The 27,832-nt window shown below is 41.9% G+C and overlaps 1 protein-coding gene across 4 annotated transcripts in view; it reads right to left on the bottom strand.

Annotated features, from left to right (window-relative positions):
• Window positions 1-25,824, bottom strand: part of dock10 (dedicator of cytokinesis 10) — a 57,153-nt gene extending 31,329 nt beyond the window's left edge. Inside the window, exons 1-2 of one of the 4 annotated variants that reach the window (XM_026366027.1) lie at window positions 25,546-25,824; window positions 1,338-1,457 (exon numbers count right to left, since the gene is read on the bottom strand). In XM_026366027.1, the coding sequence (XP_026221812.1) occupies window positions 1,338-1,457; window positions 25,546-25,653 (228 nt within the window). In that variant the 5' untranslated portion in view covers window positions 25,654-25,824. Of the gene's footprint in view, window positions 1-1,337; window positions 1,458-3,079; window positions 3,268-7,655; window positions 8,137-25,545 lie in introns of those variants that run through there. The other 3 variants (XM_026366018.1, XM_026366011.1, XM_026366037.1) reach the window with 3 other exon arrangements.
• Between the last annotated feature and the right edge of the window lie 2,008 nt (window positions 25,825-27,832).

Here is a 27,832-nt window from a genome sequence, read left to right as displayed (position 1 = left end):
GCTTTCTCCCACAGTCCAAACTCATGCAATTAGGTTATCTGCCTATAGGTGTGAATGGCTGTCTCTACTTATCAGCAGTGTAGTGGACTGGTGACCTGTCCAGCGTGTTGCCTTGCACTCAATGACATCTGGGATCTCAACACTTCACAAGTGGTTAAAAAGTTATTAAAAGCAGACATTTGCACTTCCCATAACCCTGCTGGTTAACTGTCAGTGGTCAAATGATCTAAACTGAATTAAATATGAATAATGAAAACCTTTTATACAGTCATACAGTTGTAAAAATGCGCTCTGAGGAGAGGTGTTCTTAAATAAATACAATCAAATGATGAAATAAGTAATGATGGTCTGTTGGGTACTAAATTAAGTCGGTGCACTAATTTATTCGAACTGAATTCTGTATGTAAAACAAAGAATTGGATGGTCTACAGATATACAGATGTACAGACATTAATCGCCCCCAGAGGATGAATCCTAATGACTTTTGTCATTGCTTAACTTTTCATCTTACACCCTCCCAGGTCTAAATTACACTTCATGCGTGACTGAGGGGCCATGCAAAACATTATACAGTTTATTAGTGCAATATGAATTAATTTCCTGTACCTTAGGTGGTTTCTGGCCAGCTTTATTTAAGCAAATATGAAAAATTCAAGTCAAAGCTCTTAATATGTATTCCCTTGCTCAGCACTGATTAGTTCTACAGCTAGTAATCGAATCACTTGGCTTTAATTATGTACAATATATTTTATGATTCCTGGAACAGAAATCATTCAGTATTGAATAGTTTGGTGTGTGTGCAAAGACAGACTTTGATTTATTTAACTCTAATCAGCTGGCTGCAGCGCTGAGCTCACAGTCTCCGTCTCTGTTTCATATCATTGTTAATTAAATATCTTTGTTTGCCTTTCAGCATCTGTCAAAGAATATAAGGCATTTGAAGGCATCATACTTTACTTTAGTTTTTAGACACTGACAATGAAACGACAACAGCCCTGATACAGGTTTGTCAACCTTGTGTGTCACCCCTCTTTGGATTTGTGTTATACCCCTTACTACTGTCCTCTCATTTTGTGTCACCTCTTGATTGTACACTATATGAAAAAGCTAACAACTGTCTAAAAGAATACTCCAAGCAGTGGTAACTTCTACAATTCATTAAACCTAACCATCGATCAATTTATCAAAACAAATGCTTCTACAATTTAACAAAGAACAGCGAACTTTCTGCAGATTATCTAGGGGAAAATCCACTGACATTCCACGATCTTGTTATGACCTCACTGCCTGACGAACCATCAAACGGGAACCACGCAAACACACTTACAAACACTTACCGAGAAATCATTTTCAGGGAATAGGATCAAGTCTTTGAGGGGGTCCTCCTTCAACTCGTCACTCAGTTCAGATATGACGGCCTCATAGTCAAGTGGGTCGATCAGCTTAGGTTTCTCTTGCTATAAATGGAAACAGAAAGACATTTCAACATCAAATTTCAGTTGTTTAGCTAGATATCAAACCTCAATACAATATGATGTGATACAATTGCATCTAAGGTATAGTCATCACATCTCTACTGAAAGCTGTATTTATTTTATGTTACAGTCGGTGACCAGTGTGTGATGAGCTGTTAAATTACACATTCAATTCCTGACCCCTGTCCACCACAACATTAACACTACCAGTTGGTATTATTGTTGTGGCTCATCATTGTACACTGTCTAATCTTTATGACTGGAGCATAAAGATGTTCCTGTCTCTATGACAGATCATCGTAAAAACATATAGAGCTGAAGATGGAAACAGTCGTGGTAAATTAGCCGTGGCTATGCCAATGTTCTAATCTAACCATGCTGGAGTGTGAAAAGTAGTTGTGACCATGACATTTCCTGTATTTTACCATGACATCATTACGGACTAAAAGAATCATAGAGGAAGTAGCACCACAGCTAAAGTGAAGCTTTAGAGAGTTCAAGTTTCAAATCAGCTGAGACAGATCCATTTAACCAGCCATGTAAAAAACAGATACAGGGAGAATTTCATGTTAGTAAAGCAGTGAGCACGCAGACCAGCCTATGCTGACTTCTCTAAGCTTGAATGTGAACACTCCACATGCACAAGCTGCTACAGAGATGCTTCTAGGCTTATTTTCACATTGTCCATCAAATCCATTGTACCAGCACACTACAAGTATTAAAATTATGATGCACATAAACCCATAACCCAAACAACTTTCCAAGGAGATCGGCCAAACACAACACAACGTTTTTTTAAATATGTGTTTTAAAGACAGAGGACATGGGTAAATAACTACTGTCATTCAGAGAAAAGCAACAGAGCAGCAACAGCAGCGAAGTGAGAGCCAGAGCAGGCTGTGGTCAGGTAGAGACGGAAGAAGTATCTCTGGCTGGCTGGTTCACATGCATGCAGAGCTGCCTGGGGTTTTTACCCACCACAGCTCTCTTAACAGTCAAAACAGGCCTCCTGGCACACCACCAAGACAGAACATTGGGAAAAGAAGGCATGAATGTACTGTAACATATTAAAAGGTGATCTATGTCCCTATACACCCTTCTGGCTCAGTGCTGCCCATGCCATGTATTTATACTCTCATAGTGATGATACCACAATAAGAATCTTACACCAGCACACAGACTCACAACAGGCACTCGCGAAGATAAGTGGTGAGGTTTTCTATGTACGTTTTTGACTGTACTGACACACATGACATCGTAAAAGTTTCCCTCACGAGATGACATCTATCAGACACGGTAATGTAGCCATAGCTCTGTTGTGTGTGTGTCAATACACACGTTATTTAATCGCTCTCAAAGTGTTGTCGGCTGGCTCATTCGGTCACAGAGGAAGGAGGAAATAAAGCAATCAGTCATAAAAAAAAAAAACAACAATACAGTATAATCAGCCCAATGCGGTGTCAAATCAAGATATATACATCACAATGATGACTATGATCGGCAGCATAGAGAGTGATAGTACACTATAGCTATGTAATGAAGCATGGATGCCGTTTGTCAGTGTAAGAAGTAGCAAAAACAGAAAGAAATGTTCAAATACATACAATACTCAGCCGGTTGAAATCTGATCGCACTCGTTTGCTCTTTATTTTCTTCCTGAAGGTGATTTTACTCCTGAAGCTCATGCCGGCAAAAGTAGGTACACAAGTTACGGTACTGTGCAAAAGTTAGATTAATAAACCGCACATCGCAGGCATGTGCTCTATGAGAAGCAGAACTAACACTGAGTGGGGTTATGAGTTTGTGTCAGCACACGTGGATGTAGAGGAAGTTGATGTTTGATGGCCAACACACACCCCCACACACACACACACACACACACACACACACCACACACACACACACACACACACACACACACCACACACACACACACACTCAACGTGTGACAAAAAGACAGTGACAAAGTCCCCGGGAAACAAGAAACCAAGCAGTCAAGTGCCTGATGTCTTTCATTTTCCGTCAGCATCACAACGTCAGGTAACAGCTCATAGAAAATCAATTTTTAGCCTCACGGACGCACACGACAGACGATGAGTCCTCCTCACAGTTAAACACTATCGTGTGCTGACACAGACACAATCAAACTCTCAGCATCTTATCTTCTCTCCACACTGTCAACGTGCACATATGCACAAACATACACACAAATAGGAACCAGCAAACTATTCTAGATATACTTCCTGTTCCAAAGCTAGTCTGTCCTTACATGAGGCTGTCTAGAAGCCACTGCGCTCATACAAAAAAGAAAAGAAAGGGTAAATGAAAATGCATATGTATTCACTAATGCATGTTTCCCCTGAAATAAATTAGTGTAGCATAACACAAATACACAGTGACATTTGTATGTACTGCATGTTTGCACCTCACTCATTTCCCTAGATTAAACCACATAGCAGAACAGAGATGTATAAAGAGGAAACAGCTTGTGATGACACAACAAACTGGAATACCTGTTGTTAATGCATTACATAAGGTGGCACTATAGCTTTTTGGGAGCACTGCAAAAAAAGCCTAACAAAAATGCAAGATGCAAAGAAAACGACACTAGCATCTCTTTCCAGAAACAGCGTGCTCTGTAGACTATCCGCAGTGAAATGAGGACGCTGTCAACTGTTTATTTATAGGGACTATTTCTTTGGCAGAAAGAAGTTCTTGAAAAAAAAAACTTGGTTCCACCGAATATGGAACATAGTTCTGGAAAGTCGCATTGCTGTTCATTTTTTTAATGTGATTTTTCAATGCTTTCAAAAAAAAAGCGTTCATATTCACTGGGCAGAGGGAATAATGTCAGGAAAATATTTCAAAACCTAAGCAAATAAAACCAAATCTAACATGGCTAAATACCACAAGCGCTGTTAGCGTAGTGTAGATCGATGTTCTTTATTTATTTTTACTTTTGGTCACGCAATTCTCATGCACGTCATGGCTCCTTTTCCTCTCCTGCCATGTGTCTCACTGAATGCTGTAGTATGAGACATGCGAAGTCGGTTAATGGCTGCTGGCTTGGGCCAAGTCATGAGAGGTAACAGTCAGTCTTAAAGCTGAGGTGTAAAAACTGTTGCGAGCGTAAGGAAAATGACGTCACATACAAACGTGTGAAATGCGAGGGTCTCACGCATAGATCTGTCCTCCATCTCGCTATGAGGACAGAGATTACACTGCTCTATTTCTTATGACTGTACTGTAATGTTAAACAGAAAGTGAAACACCAGACACTTCTTTAAGTGAAGCATTAATCTTAATCTCTTTTTCCTAATTGAAGACCTGTGAAAACATCTTGGATGTTTTGCATTTGAAACAGTGAATCCTAATCATGCTCTTGGTGCAGCACTTCTACGAGTGTACTTAACGTCTGCAGCAACGTGCAGGAGCTCAACCTCGCCCCTTCTTCTTTCACTCTGTTCCTCCCTCCATCCTTCCTCTGTTCTGCACCAGCTGCCTCAGCTGGCTCCATCCCTCCATTCACTCTCTCCCTCAGCAGCTCTCTGCTTTATTTTCTCCCCCCTTTGATTCTCTGGCTACCTCTGCCCTGCTCCCTTGTTCTCACCCCAATAGACGTCCCTTTTAACATCTCTCCTCCAGTCTTCCTCTCCCTCCCTCTTAGCAGGGGTGAGGCAGAGCGGGTGTTGATGTTGGTAAACTACAGCTGTGTGGAGGGCTCAAATAGAGCACTAGATTGGTGCCTCGCAGGGTGGCTTTCCTCCAGCATAACTGGGAACAAGGGAGCGAGATAAAGGGAGAGGAGGATGGATTATCCGAATTAGCCAGAAGAAGGAAGAAGAATAAAAAAAAAACCTAGTTTGAGATATTTAACAGCCAAAAAAAAAAAAAAAAGAAAAAAGACAAAGATGGAGAGAGATCATAGGGTTCATCATGAACACAAGTTGGTCTGTGTCATTCAAGCACACATTTAGGAGATTATCATTCTGTCAAGGCTGCAATGTGAAGAAAGCGTGGCAAAAACAGGGAGGGAAGAAGATTAATAGGAAGTAAGAAAGAGAGAGAAAGAGGGAGACGGCTTAGACAGCAGAGAGGAGAAGAAACCAGACAGAAGCCATCTGCTTTACATCATTAAAGCAACACAGGGTCTGGGGAGAGACATGGTGGGACTAATAGAGATTCATACGTATAACAGAAGTCACTCATCTGACGAGGACCAGTGTTCACTCCTTCTTGTAGGAGTAATCTGACGTGTTGAAAGTATGTTCGGCTGTGCGAAGGTCATTTTGCTTAGCACAAAAACAAATAAATAAAAAACTTGACCCACAGTGGATGAATAAATTCACAAATCCTGTCAACAGCTAATAAAGCAACCGGTCACACGTTATCAAACGCCACTCAAGAAAATGAAAGATCAAGATGAACGAGGAATCACAGGGGCCAGAGGCAGACTGGAGGATTTGCATTTTTTCCTTGACCATGTCAGGGTGACAGCGGGCAGACAGAGTATCAAGCTTGGAGGGAAGAGATGTGGGGAAGTAATGAGGGCGTACTGTGCATCTGACAGCCAGTAAACAACCACGTCCACAGCATGCGTTAGAGCGTCGTCGGTCACATCGAAGCCCCTAGTTCCTTCTCATTTTCACAGCACAAAATCCTCAAAGTTCTTGAACCGAAGACGGTTTATCTACTGTGAAGTAACTCTCTGACCAGTGTTGAAGAACTGTGGACCAAGTTCATTTTTTGATGATCACAAACATGTCATGGTATTGATGAGTCAATTCAAACAGCCCAAACAGTATGTAAAAATACAGGTGAGTTAATACTGTTATGTGTTTGTATCTATAAGTAGATCTTTATGTTATCTTTATTTAACCTTTGGAGTTCCCCGGAGTTCCACAGTCGGGCTTTCACTGTTGCTATTTATCCTCTGACAGGATTTTCATTTAAATGACTCACAGTTGTACTTCTCCTTTGGTTGTGTTATTATCGAGCAACTTGACTCACTACATCAGTGTCTGAATGATGAAACAGCATGTCAAAAACCTTTTGAAACTTTGTGAATCACACATCTGAGCATGAAAGAGTGCAGGAGAAACCTGTTGTCATTAGAAAGGAGCATTGTCTAATTTGAGACAAGCAGCTTCTCCCAAATGGCATTTGGGAAATGTAAAAGTTTCTCTGAGGTTCAAGCCTTTGCATGCTGGTAGGTGGTGCCCACTGTCTTACTGTGAAGAGGAAATATTGCATGTTGCAAAAAAGCAAAAAAAAACCAAAAAAAAAAACAGGGTAATGCACTAGTTTTGGGCAGTGTCTGGCCTAAATAGATCAACTGATGCTTTTAAAATTAGAGTACCAAGAAACTCAAGGTAAACATGCTTTTGCAGCACAAACTATTATGACTGTATTTTACCACAAAGACCAGAACGGGGGCAGCAGAGGAGACAGGAGGTTCACAGGGGGAAAAGAAAGAAAGAAAGAAAGAAAGGGGAAACTGAAGGGGTGATCCCACCCCGCCAAAACTTGTACATTTTTTCCACTGGGCTTACAGAAAGCAGGGTCTTTCTGGGGAATAAACACTATTAGATACAGATACCAAACAGATGGCTGGCATGCAGCTAAGTACTGAAAAATTATTCATCAACTTCTTCATCCTGTCACTTTCATTCAATCATTCATTCACAGAGTTAAACAACTCTTATCCCCCTTCATATTCATAGTTCAGCTGGAATAGCTATTTATAACATGTTCTCTGTAGGCCATATGCAGAGAAAGCAGATTTTTCCCACAGAAACTAGATTCCTCATGTCTCACCCCCGCCAACCCCCTCTATTCTCCTCCCTCCACTTCCGTCTTTCTGCCTCTCAGCTGTGAAGGGAAACAACAAGGCCTCAATCACTGACCATGCATTACCTCAAAGACAGAGAGAGAAAGTTGGGCAATGAAAGTCAAAACGCAGAGAAATGAAAAAAAGACGGAAGTAAGTTCATACACAAGGTTAAAATTAGTTTCCAAATAGAAAAACTGCATAAGTACTTTTCCTTCTGGTTTCAGACATAACTCCATCATTACAAATTAAAATGCACAGAAATAAACACTAGAGCACATCAGAATAAGATGCCATGCCAGCACACATGCACTGGAGGAGGTGGTCGGAGGCACGGTAGGGCTGGTTACCATTACTATGATGGTCAAAGGTGAGGTGGTAGTGGTGTAACCTTCCAGAGTGGGTGTGGCAGCATCCACTGACATCTGGTCCTGTCGAGAACACATGTGACCACAGTCTGCCCCGCCCACTGAGCGCAGGAGCAGGACCACACTGGCCGAACAACCCATAATCCACCGCTGAGGAGTCCCAGTCCAGCCTGATCCCGTGCAGCAGTAAAGGCTCTGCGTGAATTGAGGTTCCTTGTTTCTCCCTGCCAACCTGAGTACAACTGTGTGCCCTGATGACACAGCTCAGTCCAGCCAGCCCCTGGTCCAGCCAGTGGTGCTGTGCTCTGTTCAGGCCCAGTGGGAAAGCTGATGTTCCATCCCACCCTCACTGTTCTGCCTCACCTCACCTCACCTTCCCGTCCAGCTTCTCTTCTTCCACTCCTGCTTCACAAGCTTTCTCTGTCTTCACTGCACTGCTCTGCTCCAGTCTCCAGCCCCTAATGTTGCTGTTGCTGGGTTTACACACTGGCAGCCTTACATCTCTCTCTCTCTCTTCCTCTAATACACACACTGACTACACCAGTGGATGGTTCAGCCCAGCCCAGCACCCCCAACAAATCACAGTCTCCAGGAACTGTCAGCTGACCAGAACCAGCTGGACACACACACACACACACACAAACCTACATAAATGTTCTGATTTTCATTTTGCGGCACTCCTCTCCTTCTCCATTCAATCACTCCAGTCCTTTCAAGTCAGAGTTCTGCTGGCTGTGTTTGTGCATCTGCGGTTTGCACGCCGAAGACAGGACCTAAAGCTCAGACACGCTATCCCACACTCAGGCTGATTGGGTAAAATAAACTGTTGCTTTTGTAAAGAAAGAAAAAGGAGATCGTAATCTGTGCTTTTTATTTATATGCATATGTCTGCTGCGGTAAATTCTGATTAATGTTCCAGAGTGGAGAGGCTCTAGAGAGAGTCTCAGGGAGTGGTGGGACAGACTATTGAACCGAAAGTGGATGATGGGCGGATTTACCAATGAAGCGTGCGTGTGGAGTTTTAACGCTGTAGAGTTAGCGTGAAATCCCTCCTGAAACAGACTTTGGTTCAGAAAACATTGAAGGAAAAAAAAAATCTATGACATCACTTTCATTTCTATGATTGCCAACGACAGTCACTTTTACCACTCTAAATTTTTCCCATTTCATAACATCTGGTCCTGGTTCACTCACCATGTTCCATTTTCACTGTGTGTGGCAGAGGAGAAGAAAAAAGAAGGGTATACTGAGAACAAGATGGTTCTCACATGTTTGCAGCAATTTGAAATTCTACTCAATATAAATTTCTCTTTCAGTTTCCCTGCCAGTTGCACTTGTTGAACCCATAGTCGTCAAAAACAGGCATGTTAGAAATAAATGGATGTAACTCTACTTCTGTCATCCAAAGGTTAGTGAGAAGATTTTTTTTTTTGGTTTATTGTTCTTTGCCATCTTTATCGAGTACAGAAAGAAAGACACTAATTTGATTTAGGTCGAGCGGAAAGAGCAGCCGACTGCGACAACTAAGACAACTGACACTCAAACTTCTCCTTTAAGCTATTATGTGTCTTTAATGGAACAATTCTTTTTAGAATTATCAGGAAGACACAATACAGGAAGTGAAATAAACTTCAGACACTCACATAACAAGTTAGAAAAAATGAAGTTAGAAGTTTTTTCATTGACTTTAACACGGTGAGTTTACACTGTTACATAAGACGTGACACGTACCACTGATGCAAGACATATAAAAAGACACTAGACACTCTAAAGACCATAAATTTAGGGTTTATGATTATGAATGTTGTGGGTGTTTCAGACATTCATTTAGTGAAAAATAAAGGAACAAATTATTTCATTAAAAGGTGATACAACACATTACACAACACAAATACATCTAAAGATGTAAAAGCAATGAGGGGAGAGACCTTTTATTCACTGGAGTAAAACAGCACGTTATCTCACCTAAGGTCAATTATGGGATTATTTTACAAGTTTTATTATTATTTCCAACGGTCATGAGCAGATCCATCATTTAGTGACACATACAGTAATGTATGGGCCTAGGCATTTGCATACGCTGTGCTCCCTGCAGAGTGTAGGAGGTAGCCATGGTGATGCCGTTAGGTCATGATTAAGGTCATTAGTGTCCATGTCACTCTGACAGATAATCCCACCCACCACCCACATGAATGCACATTATTATAATGCTTTACATAGCTAAATATAAACAGCACAACACGCAGGAAGACACACAAAAGCGTGTGCACGTACGGAATCGCAATTCCTCTCCCACACAGTGCGCAAATATTAATGTGCCCCGCTCAGTAGGAGATGACAGTGTGTGCGTCCAGCACAATGTAAAAAGTAGGGTGAACCACACCCACTATCATCACCCTCCTCCCCACCAATGCCCCCCACCCCGTTCCAAAACCACTGCCTCTCACCAAAGGCTCTTCAGTGCCACATGCCTAATAGCAGCAGCTAAAACACACAGATACTACAGAGATTGGCTTTGTTTGTATGCCAGGCCTCCACAATGGTCCTGTCATGCAATTTGCCCACACAGACAAGCTCTCAAGTTGCCAGCAAAGTCCCCATGTTACACACTGCCTTCTCACTGTTTCCAAACACAGTTTATACCACTACTTTGCCTGTTGCGTGTACAATATGCTCCCATCCAGACATTTGTGAAATTTGAAACTAATCACTGGGTGTTTCCATTAACTGGTGCTTTTCAGACCTCCTCAATTGATCCATACATAACATTATTTAAAATGATTCATAGATGCTGAGATGGCATTTGTGCTAGTTTTAATTCATTTCCATATCATATATTATGGGCTCAAACGTCTTTGCACAATTCCTGAAAGGAAACACTGTGCAGAGAACCTGCAGTAATTACAATCTCCTCTGTCATTTGTTTCACTTCACCACCTTTAACAATGAAAGCAGTTGAATAAGTGATGAGGACCTCGTACTTTCATGGGAGGGAATGAGGAAGCCGACGCAGCCGCTGAGATGACACAGTTTAAAGCAGCTCAGCTCCCAGGACATGGACGCTCGTGTTAGGGTTGTTCAGGACAATAAATAAATTACACAATAAAATGGGAAAACAAGACTCTACAAGGATAGTTTCACATCCCCAGACAAAACCCCCACACATCTGTACCACCACACACATCGCACAGGAAAATCTGGTCTGGACTATACGACCTCCCCTCCCACAAGTTCTCATTTATTTTCAATAAATAATCTATAACTCACATTAACTCACAATATATAATCTGTCTGGTTACTGAAGGGCTCCCAGAGTGAAATGATGCTGATTGTTGCACGACTGGTAAGTACTTTCGACCTTTGACTGTGACTTCAAGAATAATAACAAGAAAATTATATGTAGTGTGGACATTAAATATAAACTGAATGTTCAGCTGACCTGTCAAACACTAGGTTGGAAAATGGCTTGAACAAAGGTTTTAAAGAATTTATAGTACTTACAAGTTATTCTAATGAAGCATTTGTGTTCGCAAATTAAACATTATGAGCGGAAATGTAATTTATTTCAGCCTCTATTATCATAATTAATACACACATAGATACTAATAAAATGCTATATTTTAGGAAAGCTACCAGAAAACCACAAAAACTGCCACAAACATTTGCATACATTATGTGTGCATGTGTGTGTGTGTGTGTGTGTGTGTGTACCCTTGCTGTGCACCTACACTGTGTCTTTACAAATTCTCACATCTGTATTCTTGTGTACGACGGGGGTTACGTTTTGTGTGAGTCTGAACTTCTGCAAAAGATGACATCACTAGGGTTGTACAAGGCAGTGTGCCGCCATCCTTTGTGGAGTTAATGTTTTCCAGCTGCACAGCCTCAGTAATCTCTCTGTCTTTCAGAGCTGTTGCTCTGCTAAACACTACCGAAACTAAGAAAGTAACAGTCAAGCGCACTACATTTGCAATAGTTAGATGCATGTGTGTGTGTGGAAGCTGCATATACAGATAGATTATTTGGACGAAAGACAAACACAAGTCATAAGTTACTGACTTTAAATACCTCAGCCAACTAGACCAAGTAGGAAACCACAATCCATTAAAGTGCTGCACACTGCCTTGTAAGCAGTTAGCTTTGCTATACTTAGGTTCCCTGTAGAGTTGGAGGCTGACTCATGGCTGCGGTGTTTGATGTGGAGCAGAGCTCCACTAAGTTTACTTGGGAAAACACTCTCCTGTTCCCATGGTGACCACAACAGGAAGGATACTGCCACTCAAGGATGCTGGGTTCTCAGCAAAATACTGCTTGGCCCCTGGCACTCGCAGAACAACAACAGGGACATAGGGTCAACCTGTTTTTGGCTGCACTACCCCCCCTCTTCTCACACAGCATGCACACATACAGAGACTTGCTGGACAGATGGGAAAACAGGATTTCAAGCAACTGAGCAGCTGCAGAAAAAGAAACTACAGTCAGAGGGGAAGAGTGAATGCTACAAATGTTCAGAGAAAGTAAATCTGGAATACATTTCTTAGGAATTCAACTGCTGATAACCCAAGTTTTGTTTTTTTTTTTTACTCAAATGACCAGTGTGTTGTTCAGAAGACTCATGGAGTGAAGTGCAACACGTTTGCAGCTCAAGCTGTCTCTCCGTATTTACAGAGACTACTGTGTCTAATGCTGTTGTGTTTCTGGCGATGTTAATTGTCATCCTGATGTATAGTTCTCAGTAAAACCTCAACCTGCGGTTACAACACCCTAGCAGAAATGCTCCTGCACAAACAGGAAGACAGGCAAAACTGTAGCTGCTGAGCACCTAAAAAAAAAAAACAAAAAACAAAAAAACATGGTACACCAACGTTCACTGTAGCCTATGATTGTTGCACGCTTCAATCTTTGAGCTTTATCGAGCCAATATGACATGATGTCACTATTAATATGTGTCTTTGTTATGGGGGGGGGGGGGGGGCTACTTTTGGTCTCAATTTTGTTGTGGTTGGTCTTTGTTACACTTGTCACGTGTCTCTATCACATGCATGTTAGACTTGCTGTAGCCTATTCACTCAAGCAACATGAGTAGAAAATTAGAAATACTTGGTTTTATGCAGTGAAATCCTCTTCTAATACAAACTGCAAAACATTTTTTATGTGTCCCATACATCATGGTTGTGAAACTAAATCATGATTTAACAAGATGAACTCCTGCACCTCTACTGTAACAAGAGCATGCTGTGAACCTTAAGACAGGACGTGTGAAACGTCTGTCAGAGATGTAACTGGAAGAACTATGGTTCAGAACTAGAGCACAATGCCAATGCCACCTAGTGCTGAGAACTCAACACAGCAGGCTGCGCTGACGATGACGGAGCGTCTAAACACCTCCCGTTCAGCAGTTGCAGCCACTGCCATGTCTTTAATGAGTAACCTGCAGGCGGCGCTCTGTGCCAGAGATACTATCTGCTCCACTGGCAGCTGGTTTGTTTAGAAAAGGAAGCTATTAAAATGTCTTTAAATGAGAACTAAAGTCCTGAGGCAGGAGGGATGTTGGGGGAGGGAGTAAAAGAGGGGAGATTAGGTGGAGAATATGAGAGGGGGGGAAGTTGGTGACAAACCATTGCCAGGAAAGGGGGGGCCTTGTTAAAAATTTCCATTCATTCTCCTTGGACTCACCTCCTTCCGTCAGCTCCCCCAAAATAGTGAATAAACCCCACCTTTTCTCCTGTTCATCTGTCTTACCTATACCTTCCAGAGACTCGCTGAAGTCTTTTCTTTACACTTCTGCCAACCAGCCACAGGAGACAAACAGAAAAACAGCACAAGACGTAGTTCATGGAAATAAAACTAAATATCTGTGGCTTTTGAACAGACCGGCATATTAGAGCCTGTTTCATTTGATAAAAAATGATTTTTTTTATAGTTTTTATGGGATTAGTGGAAGTTTTCTTTATTTCAGTTATATCCAAAGGTGAAACATAGTATATTAAATAAGTATATTTACAAATTCAAGATACTTCTCCAGTACTTAAGTATTTTCTCTTCAGGTCAAATCATACTTTTACTGAATTTAAAATTAGAGGAAAACATTGTACCATGTAACATTGTCTGAGAGCTTGAGTTACTACTTAAGTTCCAAATTCAAATTTATGTATATAAGTTATATTAAAAGCTCATAGAATATGATTATTTTTATATATTAAACTAACCAACAGCCATTTGCTCTATTAAGAATTATTAAATAACTGGCAACTAATGAGTTGGTTGGCCAATACAAGCATAGTCAGGGTGTCACTGCCTAAATATTAAATATTTTAAACAAATCAAACTATCAAACAAGTATCTTTGGTAAAAAAAAATAAAATTGCTTAATAAATTCCTTAATTGTTCTTTACTAAGAACAGTCATATAAAATGTATTTAAAAAACAATAGATAGGCTGAATTGAATACACTGAAAAAAAGCTCCATTTGGTTTGGATTTAATGAAGGCAACAACACCAACGATAACAAGTTTTGCTTCACCTGTTTTGTTTTAACATTTCCTCACCGGCTCACGTGTTCATGAACAGGCATCATGAGAGAAAAATCTGCCCTGTGAATTGTTAAAAGCAGACTAACTTTATGCAGCGGCTGCACAGCAGAGAGACACGGCTACTGTCACAGTGCCTCATTAATTCACTCATGTGGCATCTCTCTACGTCTCCCGGCTGTTCTCCCCTCCCTCCCCTCCTCCCCCTCCCCCCCACCGTCCCATCTCGGCCCTCAGCAGTCAAGCATCACAGCTGAGGTCACCAGCTTCTTACACACTCTGCAATAAATATTTCTAATAATACTCATCTTTGTGCATAAGATAGTAAAGCCTTTCTTGGCACAGATATTCAGAGGGATATTCTTGCACTATTGACAGCTCAAATGAGAAACACAGCTCATGCCACATGGACAGTTTTAGGTAATAGCAGCAAGCAGAGTAAAAGACTGCTCCTTTAATTGTGATTTTCCATATTGTTCAATAGCAAGAACATTAATTTGAAACAGAAAAAGTCCCTTCACTGTCTCAAGTAAAGGTTTGGCAAATATGAATCTGTTCATCAAAACCTGATCGTACTGGAAGAAGCAGTACAGCAACATAATAAATACCAGTCCGGTACAGTAGTCCTGATCCCTCTCTCAGGCGCTGCCATCTCTCAGCTGTCTCTCCGTCATCTTATCAGGTCCATTTACACAGCTGTTAGCTGTCTGGTTTCCTGCCCAGGTAAGAAAGTCTCCAAACATTAAGACGGTTCATTGACTTCTTCTGCTCTGAAATAACTCTGAAAAACTAAAAAAGAAAACTCTGAAATACCCAAAACTCTACTCTACTTCCATTGCATGTCTGGGCCACTGACTCTGTGAAACCGTGCCCTAAGCAGTTACCGCTAATGATTTCTGTTTCCTGTAACTCTGTTACCTTGAAAAATGTGTCCTCACACTGAACCTGCAATATTCATCCTAAATCAGGATCAAGCCAATGTTTACTTTTTGGCAGTCATGCCAGAAATGCATACCAGCACAATGGATATCCTAGTTATAAACTACAACGGTTATGGACTTTATGAACAGTCATATCAGCTTCATTGCTGGCAGATCAGTGAAAAATAAGCCATGAGACTTTATGGCAACTCCCCCTAAACCTTCACAGTAATGAAAAAGCCCACTTGAATGCTTAGTTGGCAATAAATCATTCAGTCGTAACGCCTACTTATGACATCTACACAAAGCCTACATGCAACCTTTGTCTAACCTCTGTACCAGCACTAACTATCTGCCAGACGCCCACTCAGCAATGCTCCTTCTCCCTAAGGTCCCAGTTTAGACTGAGGACACAGCTGTTCTGAAGACTTTTCCTCCTGCGTTTTCATATGTATTATCCTCCCTTACCTTTATTTCTATTCCCCCTTCCCTTCGTCCTTCCCCAATTTCTCTCCCCCGCTTGAAGACTCAAAATCCCTCCTCTGTTTCACCCTCTGCCCCACGGTGTTTTCATCTTTTATTTCTTTTGCAGATCTGCTTTCAGCTCTTTGGCTGACATTTAAGGGAAGCAAAATTTATGCATACACGCACAAAAAGATAGAGTCCTGGACATATGCATACAGTGAGCCAGCTTTTAATCCAAAACAGAAAAAATAAAACTAAAATCCTACTAATGCTCCTGCTATAATGGCGTCCACAAGCATGACAGACAATAATGTATCTCTGTGTTGTTTTCTCTTATGGTTCTGCACTGTGTTTCCAGTGGGACACATCAACCAGATAGCTCTTTACAGTATATCAAGGTGAAGGAATAGCAATGAGTAGGACTGGTATCTAGTTCAACTTTTCAACCCCAAGAGCCTCAGTTACTCAGAAAGAGATAAGTTAGGACTGAACCTGAAATATCTGCATGATACATTTAAAGCTCGCTGTCGCTGCGTTTTCAGTCTATCAGTTGAATTACTGACATGTCATCATGGTGTCAGCAAGAAAGCAAACTTGTGTAATATTTTCCAGGTGTCAAATTTAGCTTTTAAAGATACTGTGCTGTTTGTTGATTGGTTGTTTGAATTTGGGTAGATGTTGCTGGTTTGTGCAGCCTTTACATAAACTGTATCTTGAATTGATAGGCTTTTAATAGCCTTTTATCTCATGCTTTCACTTATGCCAGCTATGTACTCTCGGGCAATGTCACATTATCTGTAAGTAAAGTTTATCTGTCCTATTTCTAAAAAGGGGCACCAGCACTGCAGACCTAATGTGCGTGTTCATGGGTACACTTTTATCTTTGCGTACAGGATGTGTGTATAGATGTGGCTGGCTGTGGTGAAATATTAACATTGGCCATTCTATTTTCCGTCGTGACATCAGATGGGTTTCTTGGTGTGTGAGCCAGCTTGCTCAACTCTAACAGGGAAGAGTTGGACAGGAGTTGGAGCATTCACCCATGTAACTGGAACATGGTATTGTTTTAAGTCTTACAGACAGACATGTGCACAAATGATAGCATCTGACACATTTTCTTTACATTGTGCCAATTTGTTAGTTGATCAGATCAATCCTGTATTCACTCTGTTTCATTCTTCCCAGCAAGTGAACAGGGTTAATGAGGGAAAGTCCACATCACGTATAACTGCCACACAGTGTGTATGAGTGTGTGTGAACAAGATGAGGCGAGGGCAGTAGTGCATGGGGTCAGACGGTAATGGCAGCAGCATATTCAGGCCTCCTACTCTGGAATGCAGTGTGAGGGAGAGACACAACACTGCAATTCACTCACAGAGTCACTGAACTATTCTTAGTCCAGTATGTAAAGTGCTCCCCTCAATCCACCGTCCCAATCTCCCTCTGGGTCGAGAAAAGCGCCTGAATGGACGAGTGGACGGTCATGTCTATTAAGGTACGGTGCAGGATGGGGAAGCTCGATGGAGAGCTTTAGAAAAGAGAAGATAAAAAAGTTAAGCTCCACTGAGGCAAAGCCTGGTCAGCTCAGTCTGAATGGAGCAGTTTACTGATGTGAAGCCTCTCAAAAGAGCCTATTGTACATAACCAGTGTACATTGGCACAATGCATGGAGCCCCTGGGACCTCTCTCTCTCTCCTCCACCTCTCGTGACCCCTCACAAACACTGACATACAGACAGACAAATAGGATCTTTCTATCCAGTTTTACCACCTACATGCAGACTTCTGATACAATTAAACAACAGGCTGTATGACACTGCAAAGCTATACATATGTCAGGGGAACTAAATTCATTTTCTGTGCTCACACCCGGCATGCAAACTACTGAGATCAATGTGCAGCATCACGCAGAGTTCAAACAGAGGGGGAATTCAGCAGGGGACAGTGTCACTGGTGACAGCGTCAGGCTCAGATGTGTTTTCTCTTTTCTCTTCGCTTCAATTTCTCTGTCCTTTCTCAATGAGTCATTGAGAACATGGGGACAGACACACACTTAGGCCTGGCAGTGCACGGTCCTACTGTTATTAGGCAAACATGGCTGAGTCGTCCACAGCCCAGTCAGTAGAAATGTCAAAGAGCTATTCATCTCCTCTAATCCCTTTGTCTATTCTCTTGTCTGCATGTATATACACACACCGGCGACACTAGAAGCATTCACTCAAAATAACAAGGAGTGAGAACTGAAGGGTCAAGTGAACGTAATCCAGCTGATTATGAAGAAAGAATGAGGGAGTAGGAAGTGTAGGCAACTAGGGAATTTGTGCAAAGTTGGGAAAGTAAAAAAGGCAGAGGGATGCAGGTGAGAAGTGAGGCAAGCAGAGGCAAAGACATGAAGAGAAAAAAACTTCAGATGGAACAATTGAGTAATACAGCGTTTAAAGAGAGGAAGAGAATAACTACATGTCATCCTGCTGATGAAACCTCTAAAGTGATATGAACAACACAGCCTCTCAGAACTATTGCACAATGAGGTGTTCAGAGAGAAGATGCATGGTGTGAGGGAGCCACAGTGAGCATGACATCCTGTCCCACACAGTCAGAGCGTGCACAAACACCAGTCTAAGGGGCGACAAACTGGTTTGACACATACAGAGTTTAAAGCCACACAAAACTAACTGAGATGGAAATGTTTCAATGAGATCATTTTCCCTTGTAATTAACATAAAAGTCCTGCATTAAAGTATTTTATTTGCTGTTTGAAAAAGCATCTCCACTTGCACCTTTTAGTCATATTTATATTTATATATATATGGTCTTTATTCTAGGCAAGGTGGCCCACTTCTGTTATAGACTCTGACAATCATTCCTAGTCCTACTTTAAAATTTCCATTGCAGTGTTAAGAGCCAAAGACTAATTTCTTGATTGTTCTTGCTGGAGGAGTCTCTTTTCTCTCACAGTCTTATTTATGTGGTTATACAATCCAGCAGCGGTATCATTTCCAAAACCCCAACTTATGTAAGAGAATTATTGAACTGGCAGGCGAGGAAATGTCTTGGTTTGTCAAGCAGCTTTATATCAAAGTCTATGGGAATGAAAAAAACATCACCGCATTTCTATTTCCCATCCTTAAGGGATGTGAGAAGTTGCTATTATGATCTTATGAATACAGCACACTGATATCATACGTGTAAATATCATAAATGTATGCACACTCAAAAATGTGCTTGCTAATGCTAATAAGTCACCACAACATTAAATACTGCACATCAAAAACATATGATTACACACATACACTACATAGAAATCCTCATGCACGCAGGAGAGGGTGTTTAAAAGGACACGTTATCTGCTGTAGAGCTCCACTGCAAACTCCACAGAGACACTGAATCTTTTCCTTCCTCTTCTCACCCATCCTCCCTCACTTCTCCTTGGTTTTCCCCTCTGTATGGTCTAGACCCATAAAATGATAAGACTTGTGATGTCTAATTCAATTACAAGACCGATTCCGGCTCCAGATCCATGTCTGTCCCTGTCCTACCTTACCCTGTTCATATGTAATACAACGCATGTGACAGCAATGTCAGGGTCAGTGCTCGTCTCACTCAGCAGCTAAAGACAGTCTGCAGTTCAGACTTGGCATCTTAGTAAAAGTAATAACTTTATGAAAAAGAAGCAAATTAGACAAATAAAAGAAAACATGGAGTAAAAGATGGAGTGGGTGTTGAGGGAGCAGTTGGAGGTGGTAGGTATAGACACAATTAAAAGAGTTAAAAGAGATCATTGTAATACTGCATAAGGAGCTATCTAGCAATTCACTGGGATTGTAATTATGAGACATTTTGTAAGATGTAGGTGAAAGAGCATGGGAACAGAAAAAAACAAAAGATGAGATAAAGTAAGATATGCGAAACAAGGCAAAAGAAGAGATATGTGAGGAGTGATAGAAGTACTTCCTGTTGGAATTCCAGCCCTAATTGACCTTTCTCCGTTGCCATGGTAACAGAGACATGTTGGTGGGACAATAATTACTGGTAATCGAGCCAGATTCTCTCCTCTGGGACAATTGATTTTCAGCACTATCAGTCTGACTAACTTGTGTGAGAAAGGCATATTTGTTGGTGTTGCGTGGTGCCAGAGACTGATTAATGTGATACTGATAAGACTTGTTCCAATCTAGCGGTGAAGCTGTGATCAAAACAACTGATCTGATGCACTAACAACCCCATATACATGCAGCAGGGTTTCTACGCTGTCTAAATGGTTGGTTGTTATGAACAAACCCAAGCACCACACAGACACACACATGCAGACATGCCGGAAAGGTCAGCAGTCATGAACAACCACCCCCATCGACATGACGTGTCATGGGGAGAGAGCAGAGTCAGACTGACAGCGTGTCTCCCAACGACCAAACACACTTGCAACATATCACTGGGACATGTCTACCCGGAGTGCCCCCTCACCAACAAATGTCTGTGGAATGCTGTGACACACATTTTAGCTCCAGACAGTGGTGCTGTTTTAGTATGAACAGACTCCGCATAGAGAGAACTGGTTATAAGCCCAGTTAGAAGACTGATTATGAGCACAGAAGACACAGAAGACACAGAAATGACGTGTCCTGTAAAGAAATAGTGAAAAAAAGTAAATGTGCCTGAGTAACATCAAAACATAAAAGGCATAATAATACGTCCCCTTTAACACCTGCTTTATTTTAGTGCAAGCTTGGGTAAAAATACAAGAAGGAAATTTAAACTCTAACCAAAGTGTAACCTTCTTTAAATACAGTCCCGTGTAAAACTATTGTAAAGGTGAGGGTAATAAGTGAGGAGGCAGAACAGCTTGAGTCACATGATACAAAACATTCTATGTTCCATGTTACTTAATGTGTAAGAAATGTAATTGTGAACTTTCATCTCACATCTGTCTTTCAACCCAAATGTCTTCAGTGTTGAGAGAAAATAAATAAATTAGCTTTGCCATTCCAATACTTTTGGATGGGACTGTATGTTGCATTTGTGTGTGTGTGTGTGCTCAATTTTTGTTACTAATGCCAAACAACACATACTGTACTAGTCTATGGCAATTAGTTTGACATTCACAACAGTAGCATGCAGCTGAGCCTGGAGGTGAGCCACATTGGTAAAGGACCGCAAGACCAAAGGACTTTTTTTATGTTTAAACCCATTAAGTAGAAGTCACATTTACTTTTCTTCACTCTCAGTCAGTTTGCAATGCACTGCATTTATTAGATTTTCTTTTTAGATTTTGCGCATGTTGTGCATGAGCTTTTAGTTACCACCAAGACCCATTTAGTCAGTATAGTGCTGGCATGCGAAGATAGATAAGTAATACATTAGTTGACTTAAAGAAAAGAAATCAATTCATTACTTCATTCTTTTGAACATAAGACTCAGGTTTTCTATGATTGTATTATATATCCTTGTGATAAAACAAGTAATATAGCAGACGCTGGCCATAGCAAGATGATATAATAATCAACAGCAGAGCCTTGAAATCTCAATTGTGGTCAATAATACACATCAGATAACATTTTAGAATTGAAGAGTCATCTCTATGACGGGTTAGTAAAGAAATGGAGCATTCAGGGAAACTGGGATTAGGCACCAAAACAATCAGGAGAGATACTAGGAGTGCCATAAGGGCATAGAGGATGCCAAGAGCAAAGAGCTGCTTTATCTGCCAAAGGAAAGACAGGATATAACACCAAAAACTGGACACCGTCTGGAAAGGCATGAGCATGCATATGGCCTAAAGCAATGAAAAGTGCTGGAGACTGCAAACAAGCAACCCCGTGCTTCTGGGCAAATAAACTGAGCCTCTCTAAGATGCCAGGGTGGGCATGTTGGCCCCAATCTCTGGCTGCGTGGTTAGTGTGGCTGGCATCCTCGAGGCACGGTATGACATGTGGTGCACCCCAGCAGGGAGCCAGTGTCGCTACAAGAATGACACTTGTGTCTGCGCTGCTATGCTGCTCACTTTTGCAGAGAGTCGTACTAGACACTTCCTGGCAAATGAAGGTATAATGCAGTGGAGTGTGTTGCCAATGTGTTGCATGCTACTGTATTATATATAAATATATATATTATTTCATAGAATTAGAAAGAAGTCAGGAACATGTAATGGAAAAGAAACCACAAACTGCACTTTAAAAAACCAAAACCCAACCACCACTGCATTCTTCATTCTTGTATCTATCTATCCTTCCATGCTCCCTGCATATTTTAGGATGGGTGGGCTGACCACTGTGAGAAACAGTGAAGCAGTCACAGAGCAGTGATTGCTTTCACAGAGCAGTTCATCAGAGGATAGTGCAGCACGCACCACGGAGAATTACCAGGTATCACGTACGCTACAGAAACACGCGCATATTCACTCGCGCTTCAGAAACTGATCTGACCGACCTGGAGAAACCTGCGGAGCAGTGGGACAGTGAGATACACAGAGGAAGCGACTCAAATATATATAAAAAAAAAAAAGAAATAGTGGGGGTAAAGTCAGCGGAGGGGAGGCGGATGATGTTAAGTGAATGAAAACTAGCTACTATGAAAAGAGGGAGAGAAAAAGAGGCTCACGCTTCATTGAGTGTTGTGCCACGGGGTCTGATTCTGCTGACCTGGTTTCTTTTGCCAACAAAGACCATGCATTAACACACATACACACACAAAACATCCACGCATATGCACACTGTGCCTATGGACACATTTACAGTGTTGACACTTCTATCCAGCTCCCCCCATTTTCTATCTCTCTCCACATTTCTTCATTCACACACAAATTGACACAGAGTAAATATTTAGGACTTATTATTGTCTTATTGTCAGAGGTTTTTACTTTTGTACAATGTAAGAATGTCTACCACTGGTAGGTGAGAAGAACAAACAAGCAGGTGTTTTTACACATACTGCCGTAGATCTGCACATTAGTCAGAGTTGGGTTTCAGTTCTCACTTTTAGTAAATCCAACCTCACTTTTTTTAAACAAAAGGTTGCCGGTAAATTTCACAGGGGTAGACCTTAATCTTTAACTGTCACATGAACAGTAGAAGAGGTTTCTCTTGCTAAAGTATTAAAGCTAAACCTCCTTTACGGTTGAAGTCTGTTTAGTATAAAAATTAATCGTTGCAATAAAGAGATTAGGGGTGTAACAATTCTCCGAATCCACTCTTCAGATCAGACCTCAAGATTTTTTCACTTTTTCATTTTTGTTTTGTTTTTAAATCAGCAACAATTTAGAACACTAAACTCTGGGCACTTTTAAAAACACAGTTGACCCACACTCTCTACTGTCCCTGAACACATCAAACACAGCGCACCAGCTCAACTTTGGCTCCGACACAGACGTAGTGTCGCTTTCTTAATATAAAGCCCACGCACAAACGGAAGCGCTAGGTCCTCGTACACGACAAACAGAGGAAATATCAGATTGTCTTGAATCTTATCCTCGTACCGCGAGGATGTGAAACTGTAAGAGAGCTGCTGTCGATATGTGGGAGACTCATAGAACTCGCAGACTCTTGGGGGTGGGGGTACTTTCTGCTTTTTGGTTTCAGACTGAGTTTCAGAACTGTTGTGAAAAACAGTTTGAAAAGGGAATTTTGTACTAGAAATGCTTCAACTTTGGAAGATACCCACTTAATGTGGCTTGTTTGCAAGTTTGAAATAAATAATGAAATAAATAATCTTCAGATGAACTTGTTTTTAACACAGAGACACAACAAGAACTGTGAATTTGGGTGTTTCCCATCACTTACACAGAAAGAGAAAAAAGAAATTCACACCAACGTCACAGAGGGGCACATTTTTCTCCCTGTTCAGAAAGCGTTGAAGCTACTAAACTCTTTTTATTTTAAATATACTGTACAAACGCTGAACCAAGAGCTCTCCTGATCATATGTTCAGTCACCTATGCAGCATTTGTTGTGTAATACAACAGGTGTTGTAACTTCTTTTCCCAAATTGTTATTTTTTCCACATGTATGAACAACCCAACTCAAAACACGACATGTTTTTATATTTAATATGTCACTGTCGCAGCAGAAATAGCTCAGGTGCTGCTAATCACATTAACAATAGAGCTGTAAGGTTAAAGCTGTGCGAGTGTGACAGTAACTCAGCGTGGACAATTGCGAGACTCTAAAACTGAAGCGGATATGTTTAATCCACCCATCACTGATAACATATCTGTGTGTTAAATGCTGTGACATTTTAAAATGTGGTGTGTGAAAAACAACTCTATGCAAAAACAATACACTTACATGTGGTTTATTGGGCAGAAACAGTGTCGCGCATTACCAATGAATCGGCACTTTGATGCTTTCATGTTGGCAGACATTCTAGCGGACGACTTATAACACAGCTGTGTGTGTTTAATATTAGTGATCAGTGTGGTTCATTACGTACCCCTTGTCTCATGTTCTGTACCTACCAATCTCCATCTATCTCGTGTATGTCTCTGACACCCTTTCTGTAACTAATCAGCAGTTTGAACTTAATTTGAACACCAAAAAAAGCTGCACTACCTCTGAGGCAGTGAATTACTGTGTCGCTGTGTGTCCCACATGAAAGCAACGCAAGATGATCACCAGTCGTTTTTTTCATCTGGGAATAAGTGAATCTATACTTTGTTGCACTACATTTAGGACAGGACAAGTGCATCCAGTAAGTAAGCTTTTATTTTTAGGGCTCGTGGTCTTTGTATCGTGCTCTGTTCCATTCATCTGTCAGTAACATCTGGCTGCTCATGGAACATTACAGTTTTCCTGAATCCTTTCCATTCTTTCCATTTTAATCCTGTCTTCTGCCGCGCATCGCAATCGAAGAGGCTGTGAGTAACACAGCGTTCCCTCCCTTTATTCCAATCAATTATTGTCTCCATTCTGTGTCTGTCCCACTGACACACTAACACCACGGTGAAGGGGATGTAGAGTAGCCGCAAAGAGACTCTAGTGGAGTGACCTTTCTCTGTGCTAATCCCTAGTGAATACAGAATAGCCTGCACACACACACACACACACACACACACACACACACACACACAGGAAAGGTATATCATTCGTCCTCCGTTAAATAAATCGAAACGACATAATGCAAACACATCATTCTCCTTGTGTGTGTGTGTGTGTGTGTGTGTGCGGCTGTTTTTATTCTCCTGGATTTCCCTTTTCCCCTGTAGTGTCAATCATAGCTTCACATTATATGGCGTGACACACCCACTGAGGCACCCCTTTCCCTAAAATAACCTGATGATAGAATTAGTCATAAATCAGATCCGGTGGTCGAATGAATCCCCCCACCACCACCACCACCACCTCTCTATTTTCCCCTCTCTCTCTGTTGCTCCCTCCATCTTCTCTGGCGTTTGTGTGCACCGCTGGGCAGATGTGCACCGCTGCCTGTGTCATGCCGCAGCCCACTACCCTACTACCGAGACGCAGTTTACTACATTTCATTCACTCCAGCCAGCCACACTGAAAACTCTAACCCACATGGGAATATGATAGGCTCTCCCACTTTATAGCCACATCATCAGCCAATGCGCTGGTTCTTCCCAGCACCTAGTAGAAAAGAAATGTGGCGATGCCTGCACCTACAAGCAGCCTTTTCCATTTCATTCTAGTCTATTGAATCGCCCCCCCCCCCCCCTCCTCCTCCTCCTCCTTCTCCTCCTGCAGGATCAATAGGCAGAGGCTGCACAGCATTGCTGCACTGTGCTGATGTGCACATCCACTGCAAGGAAAGATGCAACATGAATGTCAATGTCGCGTCTGCTCCATCCACACAGCGGAGGAGATGATTCACGGTCCTATCTCAGTGGATTCAGTTCGCAGCCCACCGCAGCCTGCAGAGCTCGGAGCAGTCAGAGCGTCGGGCCCACAGGTGGTGATGCGTTTTTCTGCTACCTCCATGTTTTCACTACCCGTGCGGGTCCACTCACCGTCACTGCGGCGTGTCTGACTGCGTTGCACGCCGTCTGCCGGATCTCCGCCGCGCTCCCCGGTTTCAGCAGGTTCTTGGTGAATCTCCGGGTCGACTCTGCTGCCATCTCCTCATCTGAGCGGTCCCACTTCAGCCTGGTGATTTCAGCTGCAGCCACAACTGCTGCTGGCCCCCGCTCCTAACATGAGCAGCACACACACACACACACACGCACACTAACACACTCGCCGATACAACACACACGCGCAGACAGACAGACACGCACGCACACGCTTTCACACGCCGGAGTAAAGAGGATGGCTGAGAGCTGAGATTGAACTGAGTTGAAGACAGAGCATCCGGTTACTGCTTTCAAAATAAAATACACTTCCGCAACCATCGTTAAAGTGATCACTGACTTGAAGGCTGGGGCATTTATTTTGAAGACCCCAAAACACACTGCTCCACCTGGTCTTTGGTAAACTTGACACACCCAAAGGTGGCTGATGATTGTCACTGCGCCGCCAGTGAATTTCACTTTCACCAAACCAATACGCATTTGCATTTAGAGATGAGTTACAGAGCACAGCCTGGATGTGTCAGCAGCGTCTGACAGTGCTCTGCTAAACCTGATCTGACCAGGGGGTCTGAGACTGTACACTACTGTTACAGTCAGCTCTATACATCACGCATCTCAAGGGGACCTCTGAAATGTCAGCTCCTCATCTGCAGTCCGGTCACGACCACGGAGCAGCAGCACTTACAGTAGAGGTTAGACGAGGGCAGCTCACAGGCCAAGGGCGACGCCTGCCGGTGGGAAAAGGAAAAGGCATTGTGAAACAGAGCTGCTGTCCCTCGATCAGCCCACAGGTAACTCTGAAACGAGCTGTGCCGTGCTATTCCTGTCTATCTGAGTGCAGATACAGACCGGAAGCTCAAGGTGCTGTGTTATTGGCCCTCACTCATAGCAATCATGCAGAATCTATTTAGAAACTGTTTTAAACGAGTCAGTCTTCCACATCATCTACTACCCCACATGTTTAAAGACTCCCCTTTAATGCAGTGCTGCCCTCTTGTGTTTGTCAGCAGCACTGCAGTGTTGTAAGCGCTGCTTTTTTTTTTTTTTTTACATTGCATTTTTACTTGCAGAAAATACATTCGCAGCTGAAACTAGAAGCAGAGAAGTGGATATTTGCGGCATCCGATGCCTTGACTTATTTCGGTATCTTTATGTCTTCCTGGTTTTTGTGAAAATCAAACCAAATGAGTGAAACAGCGCCCCTCTGGGTTATAATGGCTGTCAACGCTGTCAAGTGTATGTGGCCAAAGTTGGTATTGCACTGTTACGGTCGGGGAGCTCATGTCGAGGTGACGTTTATTGATTTTTATTTATCCAACAATGGATTAAATAAACATTAAATCCACTTTGGTATAGAAATGTGCACTCCTCTAAAGAAAAGTGACCATCACAGCAACACATGCAGTTGGATACAATATGACATATTTCCAATTTAAATGAATAGTAATACATGGAAGAAAAGAGAAAGACCAGTTTGAAAATGAGTCTGTGCAGAAAGCCTGCTTCTTCCCTCAAAAGATCTGATATGCTTATTAATATAACAACAAATGTGATGACCTGGATGTGAGGTCAACGTGTGAGGTCAATGTGAAGTCACTGGGAGAGATCAATATGACATACCAACTTTGATCTCTGGGTGGCAGTGTCACGTCGTGCATTGCTATGTACAGCATGTTCCCCCTGAGCAGAACAAGCCTTACAACATGTGCACATACAGTGTAATAAAACTAGGTTCAGTAACATGATAACACGCTATAGCTTAATCAAATGTCAGGCACAGTCCTGAAGTCTTGATATTCCCTTAATGGGTCACAAAACAATTTAACGGAGCAGAATATGATCATGAAATGTCACGTAAACACAGGAAGCTGATCAGAAATGTTTTTTTTTTCCAGTTCCAGCTATTGTAAGAAGTTCTAGAAATGTGGGGATAGATTATCATTTTAAATTTAGTGTATTACTGTAAAGCAAATCCAACTTTAATACTGTCCCGAACTGCAACCTAACCTAAAAGACATTTTGTTACAAGTGAAGGTCAAACTCAAGTAACAGAATCTGATTATAGCATAATATCTGTTAAATCAGTTTTTCTCATAGACACTCATTGTAGTGTGTTGCAGGTGGTCAAGAGTGATGCAGGTGACTCCACCAAAACAGACAGCATACCTTTTGGCAACTCAAAAGTTGTTCTACGTTGTTCAGTTTTCCTAGCTGTCAGTATTACCAT

Source organism: Anabas testudineus, chromosome 13 (assembly GCF_900324465.2).
Source record: "Anabas testudineus chromosome 13, fAnaTes1.2, whole genome shotgun sequence".
Taxonomy (NCBI): Eukaryota; Metazoa; Chordata; class Actinopteri; order Anabantiformes; family Anabantidae; genus Anabas; species Anabas testudineus.
The sequence above is the reverse complement of the archived record's forward strand: the minus strand, read 5'-3'. Positions and strand labels throughout refer to the sequence as shown.